Source organism: Rhinatrema bivittatum, chromosome 1 (genome assembly GCF_901001135.1).
Source record: "Rhinatrema bivittatum chromosome 1, aRhiBiv1.1, whole genome shotgun sequence".
NCBI classification, from domain to species: domain Eukaryota; kingdom Metazoa; phylum Chordata; class Amphibia; order Gymnophiona; family Rhinatrematidae; genus Rhinatrema; species Rhinatrema bivittatum.
Genome location: NC_042615.1, coordinates 839599686 through 839618491, shown reverse-complemented (window position 1 = coordinate 839618491; position 18806 = coordinate 839599686). Strand labels below are relative to the sequence as shown.

Below are 18806 nucleotides of genomic sequence, written 5' to 3'. Positions count from 1 at the left end.
GTTGAAAAGGATGGGAGCTCTACTGATTGATTTAAGTGAAAAGATGACATCTCCTTAGGTAAAAAAGAAGGAACTGTTCGCAAGGAAACCCCGTTGTCCAAGATTTTCAAAAAGGGGTCCCTACAACATAACGCCTGAAACTTGGAAACCCTGCAAACTGAACAGATAGCCACCAAGAAAACCACCTTCAGTGCGAGATCCTTCATGGCTGCACACCTCAGAGGTTCAAAGGAAGGTACGCACATACTCTTTAAGACCACATTCAGGCTCCAGGAAGGACACGGCTGTCAGACCGGAGGGCGTAAATGCTTCACTCCTTGAAGAAAATGTACCACGTCTGGATGAGCCGAAAGAGCAATTCTGTGAACCATACCCCGCAGACATCCTTTGCCATCACCTGGACCCAGAGAGAATTGAAGGATAACTCCTTAACCAAACCATTTTGGAGAAAGGCCAAAATATGCCCCACCGTGGCTCGCCTAGGATCCACTCGCTGACTGGTACACCAGGTCTCAAAAACCCTCCAGACTCTCGCATATGCTAGAGAAGTGGATGTCTTCCTAGACTGTAACAGTCTAATGATGACTGTGTCTGAATAACCCTTGCCTTTCAAGCACTGCCTTTCAAAAGCCAGGCCGCTAGACAAAATCGATCTGCCTGATCTAAACAAACGGGGCCCTGATGTCGAAGATTCGATAGATGAGCGAGCTGAAAGGGTCTGTCTACTGCGAGGCTGACTAGTTCCACAAACCATGGCCGCCTTGGCACTTCAGAGCTATCAGAATCACTTTGCCTGGGACGGACAAGGATGACGCAACGGAGGACATAAATGCTTAGCCCCCCGAAGAAAACACGCTACATCCGGGTGAAGTGCCAGGGACACCCCTTGCACCTTTCCCCTGAGACAACAGAGTGCTGCTACCTGGACCCGAAGGGTACTAAAAGAGAGACCTTTCGAGAGGCCCGCCTGAAGAAAAGCGAGGACATCGGATACGGACACTGACATAGGATCCCCCCTACGATCCCTACACCAGTCCTCAATCACCGCCCAAACCCGAACCTAGGCTAAGGATGTAGACTGTTTCCTAGATCTCAACAAGGTGGCTATCACCGCATCCGAATATCCTCTATTCTTCAAGCGTTTCCTCTCAAAAGCCATGCCGCGAGACAGAAGTGATCCACGTCCTCCAAACAAACGGGTCCTTGACGGAGGAGAGCCACGGATCCATGAAAACGAAGGGGAGGTTCCACTGCCAAGTGGAGTAGATCCGCGAACCAAGGCCGCCTTGGCCAATCCGGCGCTACCAGAATCACATCCGACAAATGCAGCTCTATCCGCCGAAGAACCTTGCCTATCAGGGGCCAAGGAGGGAACACATACAGTAACACGTCTGTGGGCCAGGGAAGCACCAGCGCATCGATGCCTTCGGCCCCTCGCTCTCTCCGTCGGCTGTAAAAGCGTGGAGCCTTTGTGTTCTGAGCGGTGGCCATCAGATCCATGTGTGGCGTCCCCCACCTTTTGTAGATGAGGTGATAAGCGACCTCCACCAGTTCCCATTCTCCTGGATCCAGATGATGATGGCTGAGGAAGTCCGCTTGGACATTGTCGACTCCGGCGATGTGAGACGCCGCAATGTTGCTGAGATTTTGCTCCGCCCAGCGCATCAGGCGCTGCGCCTCCTCCGCCACTAGCTGGCTCCTCGTCCCGCCTTGGCGATTGATGTACGCCACGGTAGTTGCATTGTCCGACAACACTCTGACCGCCTTCCCTCAAATCAGCAGTAGGAAGGATTGCAGCGCTAGCGTTACCGCCCTGGTCTCCAAGCGATTCATGGACCACCGTGACTGAGCCCTGGACCACTGTCCCTGCACCGAGCGTCCAAGGCAGACCGCTCCCCAGCCAGAGAGACTGGCGTCCGTCGTGACTACTGTCCAGTTGGGCATGAGCAGGGAAACCCCGCACGTCAGATGGTCGGGATTGAGCCACCACTGAAGACTGGCCCTCGCCTGGGCTGTGAGTGGGAGCAGGAGGTGGAATTCTTCCGACACCGGCTTCCATCGGGAAAGCAATGCTGATTGCAATGGACGTAGATGAGCGAAGGCCCAGGGAACCAAAGCTAGCGTTGATGCCATAGAGCCTAAAACCATCAGATAATTGCACACCTGAGAAATCCGTAGCGACAATAAACACCTCACTTGACTCTGAAGCTTGCACACACGCTCCATGGAGAGAGACACCTTGCCCTACTTCGTGTCGAACAGAGCTCCCAGATACTCCAAGGACCGGGTGGGGACCAAACGGCTCTTGGCGAGATTGACCACCCATCCGAGGGAGCGCAAGAGCTGTAGGACTCTGTCGACCGCCAGTCGACACAGTATTTCGGACTTGGCCCGAATGAGCCAATCGTCCAAGTAGGGGTGCACCAGAAACCCCTCCCTCCGGAGCTGTGCTGCCACCACTACCATCACCTTGGTAAATGTGCGGGGAGCGGTGGTGAGACCGAAGGGAAGAGCTCTGAATTGGTAGTGTCTGCCCAGAATGCAGAACCTGAGGAACCTCTGATAGAACAGCTGGATGCCTATATGAAGGTACGCTTCCGTGAGGTCCAATGAAGCCAGGAATTCGCCTGGCCGAACCGAGGCTATCACCGACTGAATCATCTCCATTTTGAAGCATGGAATGTGAAGACACCTGTTGAACCCTTTCAAGTCTAAAATTGGTCTGAACGTGCCCTCCTTCTTTGGCACGATGAAGTAAATGGAGTACCGGCCCATCCATTGTTGCCCTGGGGGCACGGGGGTTATTGCGCCCAGGTCTTCCAGCCGTCGAAGAGTGTCTCTCACCGCTACACGCTTGCCTTGGCCCTTGCAAGGTGACACGAGAAACTTGTCCGCAGGAATCCGTGCAAAATCTAAAGCGTAACCTCGACTTATCATGCTGAGGACCCACTGGTCCGCTGTTATTTTGGTCTATTCCTCGGGAAAAAGCGCCAACCTGGCTCCTACGTTTGGCACGACCGACAGGATCTGCCATGAGGAATGGACCGTCCACGTTTCATTGGGACGCCTTGGACCCCATTCCCGACGAGGGTCCACCTTGCTTCCCAAACTTTTTCCCACGAAAGGACTGAGACCATGAAGACGACCTGGAGGATCTGGAACAGTAAGAGGAACCTGACGATCTCTGCGGACGCGACCTTCTATTCCCCCGAAACCGGGACCGATTGGTGAAAGACGTCCGAGCCCTGGGCCTGTCCTCAGGCAACTTAAAGGCCTTGTTTTCTCCAAGCGACTGCATCAGGTCATCCAACTCTTTATCAAACAACAACTTCCCCTTAAACGGTAGCGAGCCAAGGTGAGCCTTAGAGGACCCATCTGCCGCCTAATTGCAGAGCCAGAGCAGACGGCGCGCGGAAACCGCTGAAACAATGGCTCTGGCCGACATCCGCAGCAGGTCATACAGAGCATCCGCACTGTAAGCGATCACCGCCTCCAGGTGATCCGCTTGTGCAGACTCCTCTTCAGAGAGATCTGCATTGGCCTGGAGCACCTGGGCCCAGCGCAGTCCTGCCCGCAGGGCAAAGTTACTACAAATAGCCGCGCAGACCCCCAGAGCTGAAACCTCAAAACCCTTTTTAAGCTGCAACTCCAGCTTCCTATCCTGGATATCCTTGAGTGCCGTGGCCCCTGTGACCGGGATCGTTGACCTCTTCATTACTGCCAACACCGCTGCATCCACTCTGGGAAGACGAAGGAGCTCCAGTGCGTCCTCTGGAAGTGGATACAGCTTATCCATAGCCTTACTCATTTTCAGGCCCAACTCCGGGGTATCCCATTCCCGGAATAGAATGTCCGACGCCGAGAAGTGGAACGGGAAAGCCACTGCCAGACCTGTAAGGTCCAACAGCACCGGGCATCCACACCAAGCTCCTGAAGAATGGCCGGAATAAGCGGTGCTAATTCATCCTTCTGGAACAAGCATACCACCCTCGGGTCATCACCATCTACCGCCGGCGTTCCCTTGCCGGTACCGGGCTGGACTGACCCCTCTTCATCCGGCCCGTCGGCCCCCCCCAGGGGCCCTACAGACGGGTTCACTTCATCCGATGATGTAGATTCGGTGTCAGCATCCTGAGGGATACCCCGCACAGGGCGCTTCTCCCTCGGCGGGTCCGAGGTTCTCCGGGACCTATCCCTAGCTTTCCTCTTCTGGGACCCCGACTGTCTGTCCGAGCCCCCCGTGGAGAACGCCCTACTCGCCTTCCGTTTGGATTTTTTATATTTCAGAACCTTGCGTAAAAGAAGCGCGAAATCCTAAGAAAAGGAAGCCTCCGAACCCGAAGATGCCTCCTCTAGACTAACGTCCACCGGCGATGCAGCCTTTCCCCCCCCCCCGGGGGGGGTCGCTGCTGCGGGGAAAGCGCGGGACGCATGCCGCCATTACCGGCAGCCTTCCGCATGGCCTCCCGAACTGCACCCAAAATGGCCGCCGTTCCCGGGCTGAGCGGGAACGGCTCAGCACTGCCTTCCCCGTTCTGCCCGGTGTGCGGCGGCGATAACGTCGGCCGAGACCGGCCCCCCCGCCCGAAACACAACTCGAGCAGATGCCATCGCGCGGCAAGAAGATCCCCTCGGCATCCGCGAAGCACCAAAACCGAGTAGGATTAAAATTAATTAAAATTAATTAAATGCAGCGAAGGCGACGACGAAGCACGGAGAGTCGGCGAGGCCAAGCAGAAGAAAAAACACTTTTTTTTTTTTTTACTTGCCGCCACTGTCCCTGGTCCTGAGCCTCCTGCTCCAGCGGGGGTGAGTGAACCGGGCTCCCCGGTGTCACCCCCGACGCTGCTACCAGAGGAAGGCCGGGTCCTCAACCAGGGGGGATGGTCCCCTCAGAACCTTTCAACCCCCCTGGGAGGCTCTCAGGGCGAGGGCGTCTTCTTACTTCCTTTTCCTCTCTCCTGCCTTCTATTATTATTATTATTTTTTTTTATTTCAAACTTCTCACCAAAGAAAAACAGATTCCTGACTAACAAAGCCACCCAGGGATCCCAGAGGCTATGGGTGAACCTGCCCCATCTGCTGGAGACAGAGTAAGACTGAGGGGCTGTGGGTGGCGCATTACTATATGTAGGGGTGCCCGACAGGTCTTGCTCTGTCTCCATCTGCTGGTGCGGAGTCACAACCCAGGTGTCTGGACTGATCCGGGCACGTACAGGGAATTACCCATTCTAGACCTCTCATGATCTTAAAGACCTCTATCATATCCCCCCTCAGCCGTCTCTTCTCCAAGCTGAAAAGTCCTAACCTCTTCAGCCTTTCCTCATAGGGGAGCTGTTCCATCCCCTTTATCATTTTGGCAGCCCTTCTCTGGCATCTCAGAGACATGGTGGAAAGAGAATAACCAATGGGACAGTGCTATACCGGGGTACAAATTATATCGCAATGACAGAGAGGAGCACTCGGGAGGAGGTGTGGCACTTTATGTCCGGGATGGCATAGAGTCCAACAGGATAAACATCCTGCATGAGACTAAATGCACAATTTAATCTTTATGGGTAGAAATCCCTTGCGTGTCGGGGAAGACTACAGTGATAGGGGTACACTACCGTCCACCTGGTCAAGATGGTGAGATGGACAGTGAAATGCTAAGAGAAATTAGGGAAGCTAACCAAATTGGTAGTGCGGTAATAATGGGAGATTTCAATTACCCCAATAGAGGAATCTGTGTCCCCGGCCCCCTGCTCGTCCGCCTCGCAGCCCAGAAAGGATGGTTCCACCAGGACCTAATGACCCCCCGGGAGGCTGCTATGGATTCTCTTCTTCCCTCGCTGTAGACATTATCTTTTTTCTTTTTTACAATAAGACAGACTGCAGGCTTTGCACTTCCTCCATCTGCTGGAGACAGAGAAATACTGAGGGACTGCAGGTGGCACCTCAGCTTATATGGCAGTGACAGTGAAACTTTCTCTGTCTCCATCTGCTGGAGGGGAGGCAGAACCCAGGAGTCTGGACTGATCCAGGTAGCATTGCCGTGCTGGAGCTGAGGCGAGGAAACTATTTACATATAAATGTGTGCGCTTGAAAGTTTGCTCTGAAAATTTGGGCTAAAGCATGCACGCAGACTTCAGCCCTCAGAGGCTGTTAGAAATCTCCCTCCCCAGGTAAGATCCAGGTCGGACAATGAAGCAGTTACTCTTTCATAGCATAAATCAGTGATGCCGTGGCCCTTAACTGAGCTGCAAGCAAATCTGCCCAAGAACTTCCTCCCTTACTCTGCTTTTACATTTCTAACCCACTGCCCCCGTCCTACACAGGCCACCCAAAGCAGCTTACAAACTTTACACAAAGAAACTCAGCAAGCAAATAAACACGTACAAATAAAAACAGTAAAATAAGTAATAAAAACATCAAACAAAGAAACAAAGCACAAACATTGAAGAACCCAGAAACATAAATCAAAGGACAATAAAGATACAAACATTCCCAACCAGAACCAGATCAGTACAGAACAACACGGGTCAAACATCCCAACCAGAACCAGATCAGCACAGAACAACACAGGTCAAACATCTCCAGAACTAGATCAGCACAGAACAACACGGGTCAAACATCTCCAGAACTAGATCAGCACAGAACAACACGGGTCAAACATCCCAACCAGAACCAGATCAGCACAGAACAATACAGGTCAAACATCTCCAGAACCAGATCAGTACAGAACAACACAGGTCAAACATCCCAACCAGAACCAGATCAGCACAGAACATGGGTCAAACATCCCAACCAGAACCAGATCAGCACAGAACAACACAGGTCAAACATCCCAACAAGAACCAGATCAGCACAGAACAACACAGGTCAAACATCCCAACAAGAACCAGATCAGCACAGAACAACACAGGTCAAACATCCCCAGAACCAGATCAGCACAGAACAACACAGGTCAAACATCCCAACCAGAACCAGATCAGCACAGAACAACACAGGTCAAACATCCCAACCAGAACCAGATCAGCACAGAACAACACGGGTCAAACATCTCCAGAACCAGATCAGCACAGAACAACACAGGTCAAAGATCTCCATATCCAGTCATCCAAGAATCACCATGAAACAGCCAGGCTTCTATTCCCCTCTATATCTGAGAGTCCCTCCCGTGTCTCCCCTCCCTCATGCTCACTCTTAGCACTCTCACTGTCTCTCACTCTCATTACCTGATGGTCTGTATCTGTGAGTCCTTCCAGTGTCTCCCCACCCTCACGCTCTGTCTCTCACTCATTATTTGATGCTGTTTCACTCTCATTATCTGATGCAATGTGTCTGTGAGTTCCTCCTGCGTCTCTCAGGGCTGTCATTCTCACTATGTCTCTCACTCTCATTATCTGATGCTCTGTGCCTGTGAGTCTCTCCTGTGTCTCTCAGGGCTGTCACTCTCACTCTGTCTCTCATTATCTGATGCTCTGTGTCTGTGAGTCCCTCCTGCGTCTCTCAGGGCTGTCATTCTCACTATGTCTCTCACTCTCATTATCTGATGCTCTGTGCCTGTGAGTCTCTCCTGTGTCTCTCAGGGCTGTCACTCTCACTCTGTCTCTCACTCTCATTATCTGATGCTCTGTGTCTGTGAGTCCCTCCTGTGTCTCTCAGGGCTGTCACTCTCACTCTCATTACCTGTTGCTCTGTGTCTGTGATCAGGTTTTTCTGGTGTAGAATTGCTGAGATGGTGCAGCTAATTTCGTTCATTGCTTGCTGCAGTCTTGGCTGGTATAAGGTGGTGATCCTGCGCAGGTCTCTGTCATCAAAGGAGGTGAGAGTCTGCCTCAGCTCAGCATCTAGGAGAATTTGGGATAGAGAGTGTGCTCAGACGTATTAACAGGAAGTTCGTTTAACAAGCATTCCACGATGGGACACTCATTAAACATGCCCTGGCCGGCCCCACACCTTTTCAAAATCCCGGCTCTTCCACATGTGCCGGCAGATGTGTGCGTGGCCAGGTCATTCTGAAATTGTGCTCAGTGCGCGCTCAGCTCTGCTGCAATTTCCAAGCACCGGGGATTTAAAATCCCCCCGATAGATTCTGCTGAGCATTTAGTCTCATGCAGGATGTTTATCCTGTTGGACTCTATGCCATCCCGGACATAAAGCGCCACACCTCCTCCCGACTGCTCCTCTCTGTCATTGCGATATAATTTGTACCCCGGTATAGCACTGTCCCATTGGTTGTCCTCCTTCCACCATGTCTCTGAGATGCCAATTAAGTCTATGTCATCATTCACTGCTATACATTCTAATTCTCCTATCTTACTTCTTAGACTTCTGGCATTAGCATACAAACATTTCAAAGTTTGTTTTTTGTTTGCATTTTCATTCTGCTTTTTAATTGATAGGGATAAGTTAGAATTTTTTAGCTCAGGTGAGTTTTTAGTTACAGGCACTTGATTTACTTTTCTTACTATTGGAACCTCACTTTGGGGTGGATGCTTGAGGGGTACCATCCTGGAACGGCCGTCGTCCACGAAAGGAATGAGACCATGATTGAGATCTAGTGGAGGAATTTCTTTGTGAAGCCCCCCGTGGCTTGCTGTACCTGCGCTGCCCCCTGAAACGAGAGCACGAAGGAAAAAAGGACTGCTTAGGGCGGTCCTCAGGCCGTTTATGAATCTTGTTCTCGCTTAAAGAATTGATAAGCTGTTCCAGGTCCTCCCCAAAAAGCAACTTACCCTTGAATGGGAGAGGGCCCAGCTGCGATTTAGAAGAGTAGTCTGCCGCCCAATTTCTCAGCCAGAGGAGGCATCTGGCCAACACCACTGAAACCATGGCTCTGGCCTGCACCCTGAGTGATCATAGAGGGCATCAGCCTCATACGCAACCACCGCCTCCAGCCTCTCCGCCTCTGCAGACGGGAGGTCCTGGGTGCTGAGTAGTTGTTGAACCCACCTGAGACCTGCCTGCTGCATGAGACTGCTGCAGACCGGCCGAACACAGAGTGCCAAAACTTCAATGATCCTTTTGAGATACTTCCGATCCTGAAGATCCTTCAAAGCCGTTGCCCCAACCACCGGGATGGGTGGTTCTCCTTGTGACAGTGGAAACCGAAGCATCCACCTTTGGGACCTTGAGCATCTCTAGGCAGTGGTCCGGGAGGGGACAGAGCTTGTCCACTGCTCTGCTCACCCATAACCTGGATTCCCGAAGTAGTAACTGCATTGGCATAGGATGAAAAGGGAAGGTATGTGGAGGGGCTCTCAGTCCTGCCAGGACAGGGTCCATGTTACTGGAAATTGGGGGTACTTGCGGCTTCCTCCGGAGGGGCATCTATGCCCACCTCGGCTAGAACAAAAGGGATGAGCGGGTCCAGCTCCTCCCGCTGGAACAAGCTTAAGACCCGCAGGCTATCCCCTTCGACTGGGGGGCTCTGAGTCGAAGTCTCTGCATCCGGAGCAGGGTCTGGAAGCTGAGGAGGTGGGGTAGGAAGATCCGGCGGGATTTGCACCCCTGGTATGGTCTGAACCCGATTAGTCCCCTGGGAGTTTGGGTCCTTAGTCTGTAGATACCCTAAGCACCTTTGCAGGTGGGGCCTATAGAAAGCTTCACCGGTGGGGGGTCTTTGGGGGGATCGTCCTGCTGCGGCAAGCTAGCGACGTAACCTTTGTGTAACAGAAGTACAAAACCAGTGGGAAAATGAGAGGGGGCTTTCATGGGCATTGGAGGAGGGGGATATCGTCCTGAGGGTCCGGGATCAAATCCGGAGAGTCCACTGGGCTTAAATCCGGGGGGGATTGCTGAACTTCAGAATCCCTTCCCCTGTCCGGTAAAGAAACAAGATGGCCGCCGTTCCCGCGGTTTTCAGGAACAGGGCCGGCCTAGCAGCGCGCTTGCTGGCTGGAACGCGGGCAGCTGACTTCACCTGCACCGAGGAGGGCCCCTGCCGCCGGTTAAACAATTAGAACGTGCCCTGTCACGGGAGAGCCGCGAAGCCGGCTCCTCGCATGCAATACAAAATGGCGATCGCAGCATTGGGAGGGGGGTGAGGAGCTGCTGCCTGGCTGCGAGCGGGAGAGAGGGAAAACTGCTCTCCGCCCCCGTAAGCTGCCGGTCCTTGTCCAAGGTACTGATTAATAAAAAAGACAAACTTTCCCTTTTTTTTTTTTTCCAGACAGCTTAAAGTGACAGAGGAAGTTTACTTCTCTGACAACAAGAGACCCAAGGCATGAAACTTCTCAGGGGTCTCAACGGGGGAGGGACTGGACCTCCAGTATCACCCCAGAGACAGGCAAGAGGCCACCGGGAAACAGGGTCCTAGGCTGAAGGAATCAAGGGGACAGGGCCCCCCTAGGCCCAAGCAAGAGCGAGGAGTCAGAACGAAACTGCTCCTGATGACTAAACTTTTTTTTCTTTCACTTTTTAAATACTGAGAATTAACAAATGCTTGCTTGATCCTTACAACTGGAGAAAGGAGGAAGAAGAAACTTCCGCAAACCAAAAACTGCTGGAGACAGAGAAATACTGAAGGGACACAGGGGGAGCACTGTCCTGATATAGGACACCCTTCCAGTTTTTCTCTGTCTCCACCTGCTGGAAAGGAGGCTCTGCACTGATCCGGGGACATACAGGGAATAAGCAGTTTATCAGTGCATCCATCAATTTGCCCAGCCCTTGTTCAGGTCATTAGAGACCTCCCACCCAGGTCAGTACCACACAATAATCACATTTATTAGCCCTTACGCCAGATAATTACTGGGTCTAAAAACACCTGAGCACGCTGGGAAATGTATGTGAGCGTCTTTGCGTGTTGCCCCTTTTCTACACATGTGCATGTGAAATATGTGCGTTTTTTACATTTATAAGCATGCGAGCAGAGGCTACCAATGTGTATATATTGTTACTTAAGTTGCACACTATGTTACTTAAAGTTTTTGCTTAGATGTATCTTGTTCTTTGTAAAGCCCACCGGCAAGTTCTTACTGTTCACTGTAAACCGGTTTGATTTGTATCCAATGCAAGAACATAAGAACATAAGAAAATGCCATACTGGGTCAGACCAAGGGTCCATCAAGCCCAGCATCCTGTTTCCAACAGAGGCCAAACCAGGCCATAAGAACCTGGCAAGTACCCAAACACTAAGAAGATCCCATGCTACTGATGCAATTAATAGCAGTGGCTATTCCCTAAGGGGTAGATTTTCAGACGAGCGCGAACAGCCTACTTTTGTTTGCGCTCCAGGCGCAAACAAAAGTACGCTGGATTTTAGCCGATACGCGCGTAGTCGCGCGTATCGGCTAAAATCCTGGATCGGCGCGCGCAAGGCTATCGATTTCGTATAGCCTGCGCGCGCCGAGCCGCGCAGCCTACCCCCGTTCCCTCCTAGGCCGCTCCGAAATCGGAGCGGCCTAGAAGGGAACTTTCCTTTGCCCTCCCCTCACCTTCCCCTCCCTTCCCCTACCTAACCCACCCGCCCGGCCCTGTCTAAACCCCCATCCTACCTTTGTCGGGGATTTACGCCTCCCGGAGGGAGGCGTAAATCCCCGCGCGCCAGCGGGCCTCCTGCGCGCCGGGCCGCGACCTGGGGGCGGGTACGGAGGGTGCGGCCACGCCCCCGGGCCGTAGCCACGCCCCCGTACCCGCCCCCGCAACGCCGCGCGCTCCGGCCCTGCCCCGACACGCCTCCCGACACGCCTACTCCGAAAACCCCGGGACTTACGCGAGTCCCGGGGCTCTGCGCGCGCCGGGAGGCCTATGTAAAATAGGCTTCCCGGCGCGCAGGGCCCTGCTCGCGTAAATCCGCCCGGTTTTGGGCGGATTTACGCGAGCAGGGCTCTGAAAATCCGCCCCTAAGTAACCTTGATTAATAGCAGGTAATGGACTTCTCCTCCAAGAACTTATCCAAACCTTTTTTGAACCCAACTGCACTAACCACATCCTCTGGCAACAAATATAAAAGCTAAAAATAAATAAATAAATATATGTGGTAATTTCTATGCACAAAGGGCTTGATTTCCAAAAGCAGATACATATAATGCACTTTACGAATGTAATGGCTTTTGAAAATTGCTACAATAGTATGTTACATTTATGTGCATAACTCCTTTGAAAATAAGTCCATAATGTTTTGAACATTCTCCTTCACATGTATACATTTTCGTAGGTGCAAACCTATATTCAGGTAAATTTAGTAGGAAAACTTTGAAAGCGACTCATGCCTACAGCCGCACTTTGACAGTGAGTGTAACCTGCCTGTGTTTTTGCTGCCTGCCCCTGAAATAATATAATTGTTATATAATTTTGACTCTCTGTCGCGGTCAGTGCTTGCTAAAGATCTGGCATTCATTATTTCCTGCTTGGAAAAAGGCTCTCGCCTGGAACTGGAGGGGTTTATCGCCTGGGGCTCCATTACTTTTATTAACGATTTTGCTGACATAAGATCTGCAGAGAGTTTAGTAAAGTTCTGAATTATAAAACGTTTAACGTGGCACTGGTCGGCTCATGGCAGGAAAGGCAGCACTTACAGCAGATTCCGCATACCTGAGCTTCTGGTGTCCTGCAGAGGGGGCCCGGGAGGGAGATGACCCCTCTCTCTGACCCCCGAGTCCATCTCGCCAGTCCTACCGTCCAGCTCCCTGCAGCTCCGCAGCCTGAAACACAAAACACAAGAACGTTCAGCTGATGAGCAGGGGTCGCACCCTCATATCTTCCTCTCCATAACCCAACTTCACTCCTCCGCTCCTCCCTCTTCCTCTCCATAACCCAACTTCTCTCCTCCACTCCCTAACCCAGCTTCTCTCCTCCACTCCTCCCTCTTCCTCTCCATAACCCAACTTCTCTCCTCCACTCCTCCCTCTTCCTCTCCCTAACCCAGCTTCTCTCTTCCACTCCTCCCTCTTCCTCTCCCTAACCCAGCTTCTCTCCTCCACTCCTCCCTCATCCTCTCCCTAACCCAGCTTCTCTCCTCCACTCCTCCCTCTTCCTCTCCCTAACCCAGCTTCTCTCCTCCACTCCTCCCTCATCCTCTCCCTAACCCAGCTTCTCTCCTCCACTCCTCCCTCTTCCTCTCCCTAACCCAGCTTCTCTCCTCCACTCCTCCCTCATCCTCTCCCTAACCCAGCTTCTCTCCTCCACTCCTCCCTCTTCCTCTCCTAACCCCAGCTTCTCTCCTCCACTCCTCCCTCATCCTCTCCCTAACCCAGCTTCTCTCCTCCACTCCTCCCTCTTCCTCTCCCTAACCCAGCTTCTCTCTTCCACTCCTCCCTCTTCCTCTCCCTAACCCAGCTTCTCACCTCCACTCCTCCCTCATCCTCTCCCTAACCCAGCTTCTCTCCTCCACTCCTCCCTCTTTCCTCTCCCTAACCCAGCTTCTCTCCTCCACTCCTCCCTCTTCCTCTCCCTAACCCCAGCTTCTCTCCTCCACGCCTCCCTCTTACTCTCCATAACCCAGCTTCTCTCCTCCGCGCCTCCCTCTTCCTCTCCATAACCCAGTTCTCTCCTCCGCTCCTCCCTCTTCATAACCCAACTTCTCTCCTCTGCTCCTCCCTCTTCCTCTCCATAACCCAACCTCCTCCGCTCCTCCCTCTTCCTCTCCCTAACCCAGCTTCTCTCCTCCGCTCCTCCCTCTTCCTCTCCCTAACCCAGCTTCTCTCCTCCGCTCCTCCCCCTTCCTCTCCATAACCGGATTCTCTCCTTCGCTCCTCCCCTCTCCTCTCCCTTACCCAGCTTCTCTCCTCCGCTCCTCCCTCTTCCTCTCCATAACCCAGCTTCTCTCCTCCCGCTCCCGCTTCCTAACTCTGATTCTGTTCTGATCACAACAGAAACATTAAAATAAATAACCTGTCCCATGCCCTCCCCCTCATGTGCCTCGCCCTCTCCTCCCTCCCTAACCTGTCTCAGTCTCTACTCTCACATTCCCCTCCCCCCTTCTATTCTCCTCCTCCCTGTCAGCCTTTCCTCCCTCCCTAACCTGTCTCAGTCTCTACTCTCACATTCTCCTCCCCCCTTCTATTCCCCTCCTCCCTCCCTAACCTGTCTCAGTCTCTACTCTCACATTCCCCTCCCCCCTTCTATTCTCCTCCTCCCTGTCAGCCTCTCCTCCCTCCCTAACCTGTCTCAGTCTCTACTCTCACATTCTCCTCCCCCCTTCTATTCCCCTCCTCCCTGTCAGCCTCTCCTCCCTCCCTAACCTGTCTCAGTCTCTACTCTCACATTCCCCTCCCCCCCTTCTATTCCCCTCCTCCCTGTCAGCCTCTCCCTCCCTCCCTAACCTGTCTCAGTCTCTCCTCTCACATTCCCCTCCCCCTTCTATTCTCCTCCTCCCTGTCAGCCCTCTCCTCCCTCCCTGACCTGTCTCAGTCTCTCTCCTCTCACATTCCCCTCCCCGTCCCTAGCGCCTCCTTTTTGCCAGGAGCGGCGGCTGTCAGCGGGTTTGACAGCCGACGCTCAATTTTGCCAGCGTTGGTTCTCAAACCCGCCGACAGTCACGTGATCAGAAACCGGACGCTGGCAAAATTGAGCGTCCGGTTTTCAACCCGTGAGCCAATTTAAATTTTTTTTTATTTTTAACTTTTTTTTTACTTTTGCGGCCTCCGACTTAATATCGCTGTGATTTTAACTCGGAAGGTGCACAGAAGAGCAGTTTTTACTGCTTTTCTGTGCACTTCCCCGGCCCCGGCAGAAATTAGCGCCTACCTTTGGCTGCACATTTTACTTTCCGTATCCCACGCGCATAACTAATAGGGTCATCAATATGCATTTGCATGTTGCGGGCGCTATTAGTTTCAGGAGGTTGGACGTGCGTTTTCGACGCGCTATTGTTCCTTACTGAATAAGGGGTAAAGCTAGCGCATGGAAAACGCGCATCCAATCGCGGGTTAGCAGTGCGCGCCGCCGGAGAGCACCGTACTGTATCAGCCTGACAGTGAGTAAGAAGTGGAAGGTAAACTTGAGCGCACTCACCATGTGTCCTTCGGATGAAGGGAGTCACTTATCCATTCATAATCCACATCCTGAGAGGAGAAGCAATCCTGCCTTACCCGCTGCTCACAGAGCCCCGGATACAGGAGATCAAAAGCCCCAGAGCCCCAGCTGAGGGGAATCAGAGCCTGAGCCTGAGCCCGGAGGAATCAGCATCCAGTAAAGAGAGACCCAGAGCCCCTCCTAAAAGAGCCCCAGAGCCCCTCCTAAAAGAGACCCAGAGCCCCTCCTAAAAGAGACCCAGAGCACCAGAGCCCGTCCTAAAAGAGACCCAGAGCACCAGAGCCCCTCCTAAAAGAAAACCCAGAGCCCCTCCTAAAAGAGACCCAGAGCACCAGAGCCCGTCCTAAAAGAGACCCAGAGCACCAGAGCCCCTCCTAAAAGAAACCCAGAGCCCCTCCTAAAAGAGAGCACCAGTTAAAAGAGATCAAAAGCCCCAGAGACCCAGCTGAGGGGAATCAGAGCCAGAGCCTGGGGGAATCAGCATCCAGTAAAAAGAGACCCAGAGCCCCTCCTAAAAGAGCCCCAGAGCACCAGAGCCCCTCCTAAAAGAGCCCCAGAGCACCAGAGTCCCTCCTAAAAGAAACCCAGAGCATCAGAGCCCCACCTAAAAGAGACACAGAGCACCAGAGTCCCTCCTAAAAGAGCCCCAGAGCCCGTCCTAAAAGAGCCCCAGAGCCCCTGCTAAGAGACCCAGAGCACCAGAGCCCCTCCTAAAAGAGAGCACCAGTTAAAAGAGATCAAAAGCCCCAGAGACCCAGCTGAGGGGAATCGGCATCCAGTTAAAGGAGCCCCAGTTAAAAAAGTTAACCCCCCCCCCCGAGCCCCAGCTTAATGAGAAGCAGAGCCCCAGTTAGGGGGTGTGGGAGTCCTGAGACAGCAGACACCCCATAGGCAGAGGCTGCGTGCACTTTCCTGCAGCAGCAGCAGCAGCACTTCCGGTCTGATCAGAGCCGCCTCCTCCTCCCTCCCCTCAGTGCAGGCGCCACGGGACTTCCCTGCTCTGCCTTTCCGCCTCCCTTTAGTCATAAGAGTAAACATCAGAGCTGCTGGGAGAGGGCGGGTTCCCTGTGTAATCGCAGCCCTGTGCCTGCCCATAAGGCAGTGTGTAAGCTCTCTGGGGCAGGGACCCTGCTAGCTGTTCTCATAAGAACATAAGAAAATGCCATACTGGGTCAGACCAAGGGTCCATCAAGCCCAGCATCCTGTTTCCAACAGTGGCCAATCCAGGCCATAAGAACCTGGCAAGTACCCAAACACTAAGTCTATTCCATGTAACCATTGCTAATGGCAGTGGCTATTCTCTAAGTGAACTTAATAGCAGGTAATGGACTTCTCTGATGCCCCTTCCCCAGGGTGTGCGTTATTTGGGGGGTGGGGGCGGAGGGTCCTTTCAGGGCGCAGTGTAGGGGGGATAACTTCCTTCTGCTTATGGCAGGGAGAGGGCAGGTTCCCTGTGTAATCGCACCCCTGTGCCTGCCCATAAGGCAGTGTGTAAGCTCTTTGGGGCAGGGACCCTGCTAGCTGTTCTCTGATGCCCCTTCCCCAGGGTGTGCATTATTTGGGGGGGTCCTTTCAGGGCGCAGTGCAGGGGGGATAACCTCCTTCTGCTTATGGCTGGGAGAGGGCGGGTTCCCTGTGTAATCGCAGCCCTGTGCCTGCCCATAAGGCAGTGTGTAAGCTCTCTGGGGCAGGGACCCTGCTACCTCTTCTCTGAGTCCCCTTCCCCAGGGTGTGCATTATTGGGGGGAGGGTCCTTTCAGGGCGCAGTGCAGGGGGATAACTTCCTTCTGCTTATGGCTGGGAGAGGGCAGGTTCCCTGTGTAATCGCAGCCCTGTGCCTGCCCATAAGGCAGTGTGTAAGCTCTCTGGGGCAGGGACCCTGCTAGCTCTTCTCTGAGGCCCCTTCCCCAGGGTGTGCATTATTTGGGGGGGATCCTTTCAGGGCACAGTGCAGGGGGGATAACTTCCTTCTGCTTAAGGCTGGGAGAGGGCGGGTTCCCTGTGTAATCGCAGCCCTGTGCCTGCCCATAAGGCAGTGTGTAAGCTCTCTGGGGCAGGGACCCTGCTAGCTCTTCTCTGATGCCCCTTCCCCAGGGTGTGCATTATTTGGGGGGGATCCTTTCAGGGCGCAGTGCAGGGGGGATAACCTCCTTCTGCTTAAGGCTGGGAGAGGGCGGGTTCCCTGTGTAATGGCAGCCCTGTGCCTGCCCATAAGGCAGTGTGTAAGCTCTCTGGGGCAGGGACCCTGCTAGCTCTTCTCTGAGGCCCCTTCCCCAGGGTGTGCATTATTGGGGGGGGATCCTTTCAGGGCACAGTGCAGGGGGGATAACCTCCTTCTGCTTAAGGCTGGGAGAGGGCGGGTTCCCTGTGTAATGGCAGCCCTGTGCCTGCCCATAAGGCAGTGTGTAAGCTCTCTGGGGCAGGGACCCTGCTAGCTCTCTCTGATGCCCCTTCCCCAGGGTGTGCATTATTGGGGGGGGAGGGTCCTTTCAGGGCACAGTGCAGGGGGGATAACCTCCTTCTGCTTAAGGCTGGGAGAGGGCGGGTTCCCTGTGTAATGGCAGCCCTGTGCCTGCCCATAAGGCAGTGTGTAAGCTCTCTGGGGCAGGGACCCTGCTAGCTCTTCTCTGATGCCCCTTCCCCAGGGTGTGCATTATTGGGGGGGGGAGGGTCCTTTCAGGGTACAGTGCAGGGGGGATAATTTCCTTCTGCTTATGGCTGGGAGAGGGCAGGTTCCCTGTGTAATGGCAGCCCTGTGCCTGCCCATAAGGCAGTGTGTAAGCTCTCTGGGGCAGGGACCCTGCTAGCTCTTCTCTGAGGCCCCTTCCCCAGGGTGTGCATTATTAGGGGGAGGGTCCTTTCAGGGCGCAGTGCAGGGGGATAACTTCCTTCTGCTTAAGGCTGGGAGAGGGCGGGTTCCCTGTGTAATCGCAGCCCTGTGCCTGCCCATAAGGCAGTGTGTAAGCTCTCTGGGGCAGGGACCCTGGCTACCTCTTCTCTGATGCCCCTTCCCCAGGGTGTGCATTATTTGGGGGGGATCCTTTCAGGGCGCAGTGCAGGGGGGATAACCTCCTTCTGCTTAAGGCTGGGAGAGGGCGGGTTCCCTGTGTAATGGCAGCCCTGTGCCTGCCCATAAGGCAGTGTGTAAGCTCTCTGGGGCAGGGACCCTGCTAGCTCTTCTCTGAGGCCCCTTCCCCAGGGTGTGCATTATTGGGGGGAGGGTCCTTTCAGGGCGCAGTGCAGGGGGATAACTTCCTTCTGCTTATGGCTGGGAGAGGTGTAATCTCTTCTCTCCGAGTGCTGCTTGCCCAAGACGCTGGACGCCCTGGCTTAGGATTGAAAATTAAAGTCTTTACTGATAAATTAGTTGGAAATGTTTGTAGCACCGCAGTCTTTTCTGTGCTTGGTTGGGAGAGGGTTAGGTGAGATGGGGGTCCCGGTGGGCAGGAAAAGCCCTTCCAGGCACAGGGAGTAAAGGGTCTCTCACCCCAGGGCTCCTCCAGCATCCGTGCGCTGCTCTTACTCGTGCTTAGCAGGCTCTTCTGCTTCTTAACATTTGTTTTTTTAAATAATTTCAAAATAATGAGAAAGCATTTAACATCTGTGTACAGTAGAAAGAAAAGAAACAGAAACAGCAGAAATAAAGAAATAGGAAATAAATATATGGTATACAGACCCCAAGTCATTTTTCATGGGGAAGGAGCACAAAGGAGCCCAGGAAAGGAGAAATAGCAGGTCTAACCTGCCTTTAAATTGCCTAAGCCATAGTACTCTCTAGGGGAGAGGAGAAGCAAGGAACAATTTAAGATGTTCAGGTACAAGAAATATAAATGTATCATTAT

The 18806-nt window shown here is 53.3% G+C and overlaps 1 protein-coding gene across 1 annotated transcript in view; it reads right to left on the bottom strand.

The window, feature by feature from the left end:
- The window catches only part of LOC115073699 (NACHT, LRR and PYD domains-containing protein 3-like), a gene marked incomplete at its 3' end in the record, with an annotated part of 70860 nt that extends 54910 nt beyond the window's left edge, over positions 1–15950 (bottom strand). Inside the window, exons 1-3 of the mRNA XM_029572336.1 lie at positions 14944–15950; positions 12523–12632; positions 7672–7832 (exon numbers count right to left, since the gene is read on the bottom strand). Of these exons, the coding sequence (XP_029428196.1) occupies positions 7672–7832; positions 12523–12592 (231 nt within the window). The remainder of the gene's footprint in view (positions 1–7671; positions 7833–12522; positions 12633–14943) is intronic.
- Positions 15951–18806: the final 2856 nt, after the last annotated feature.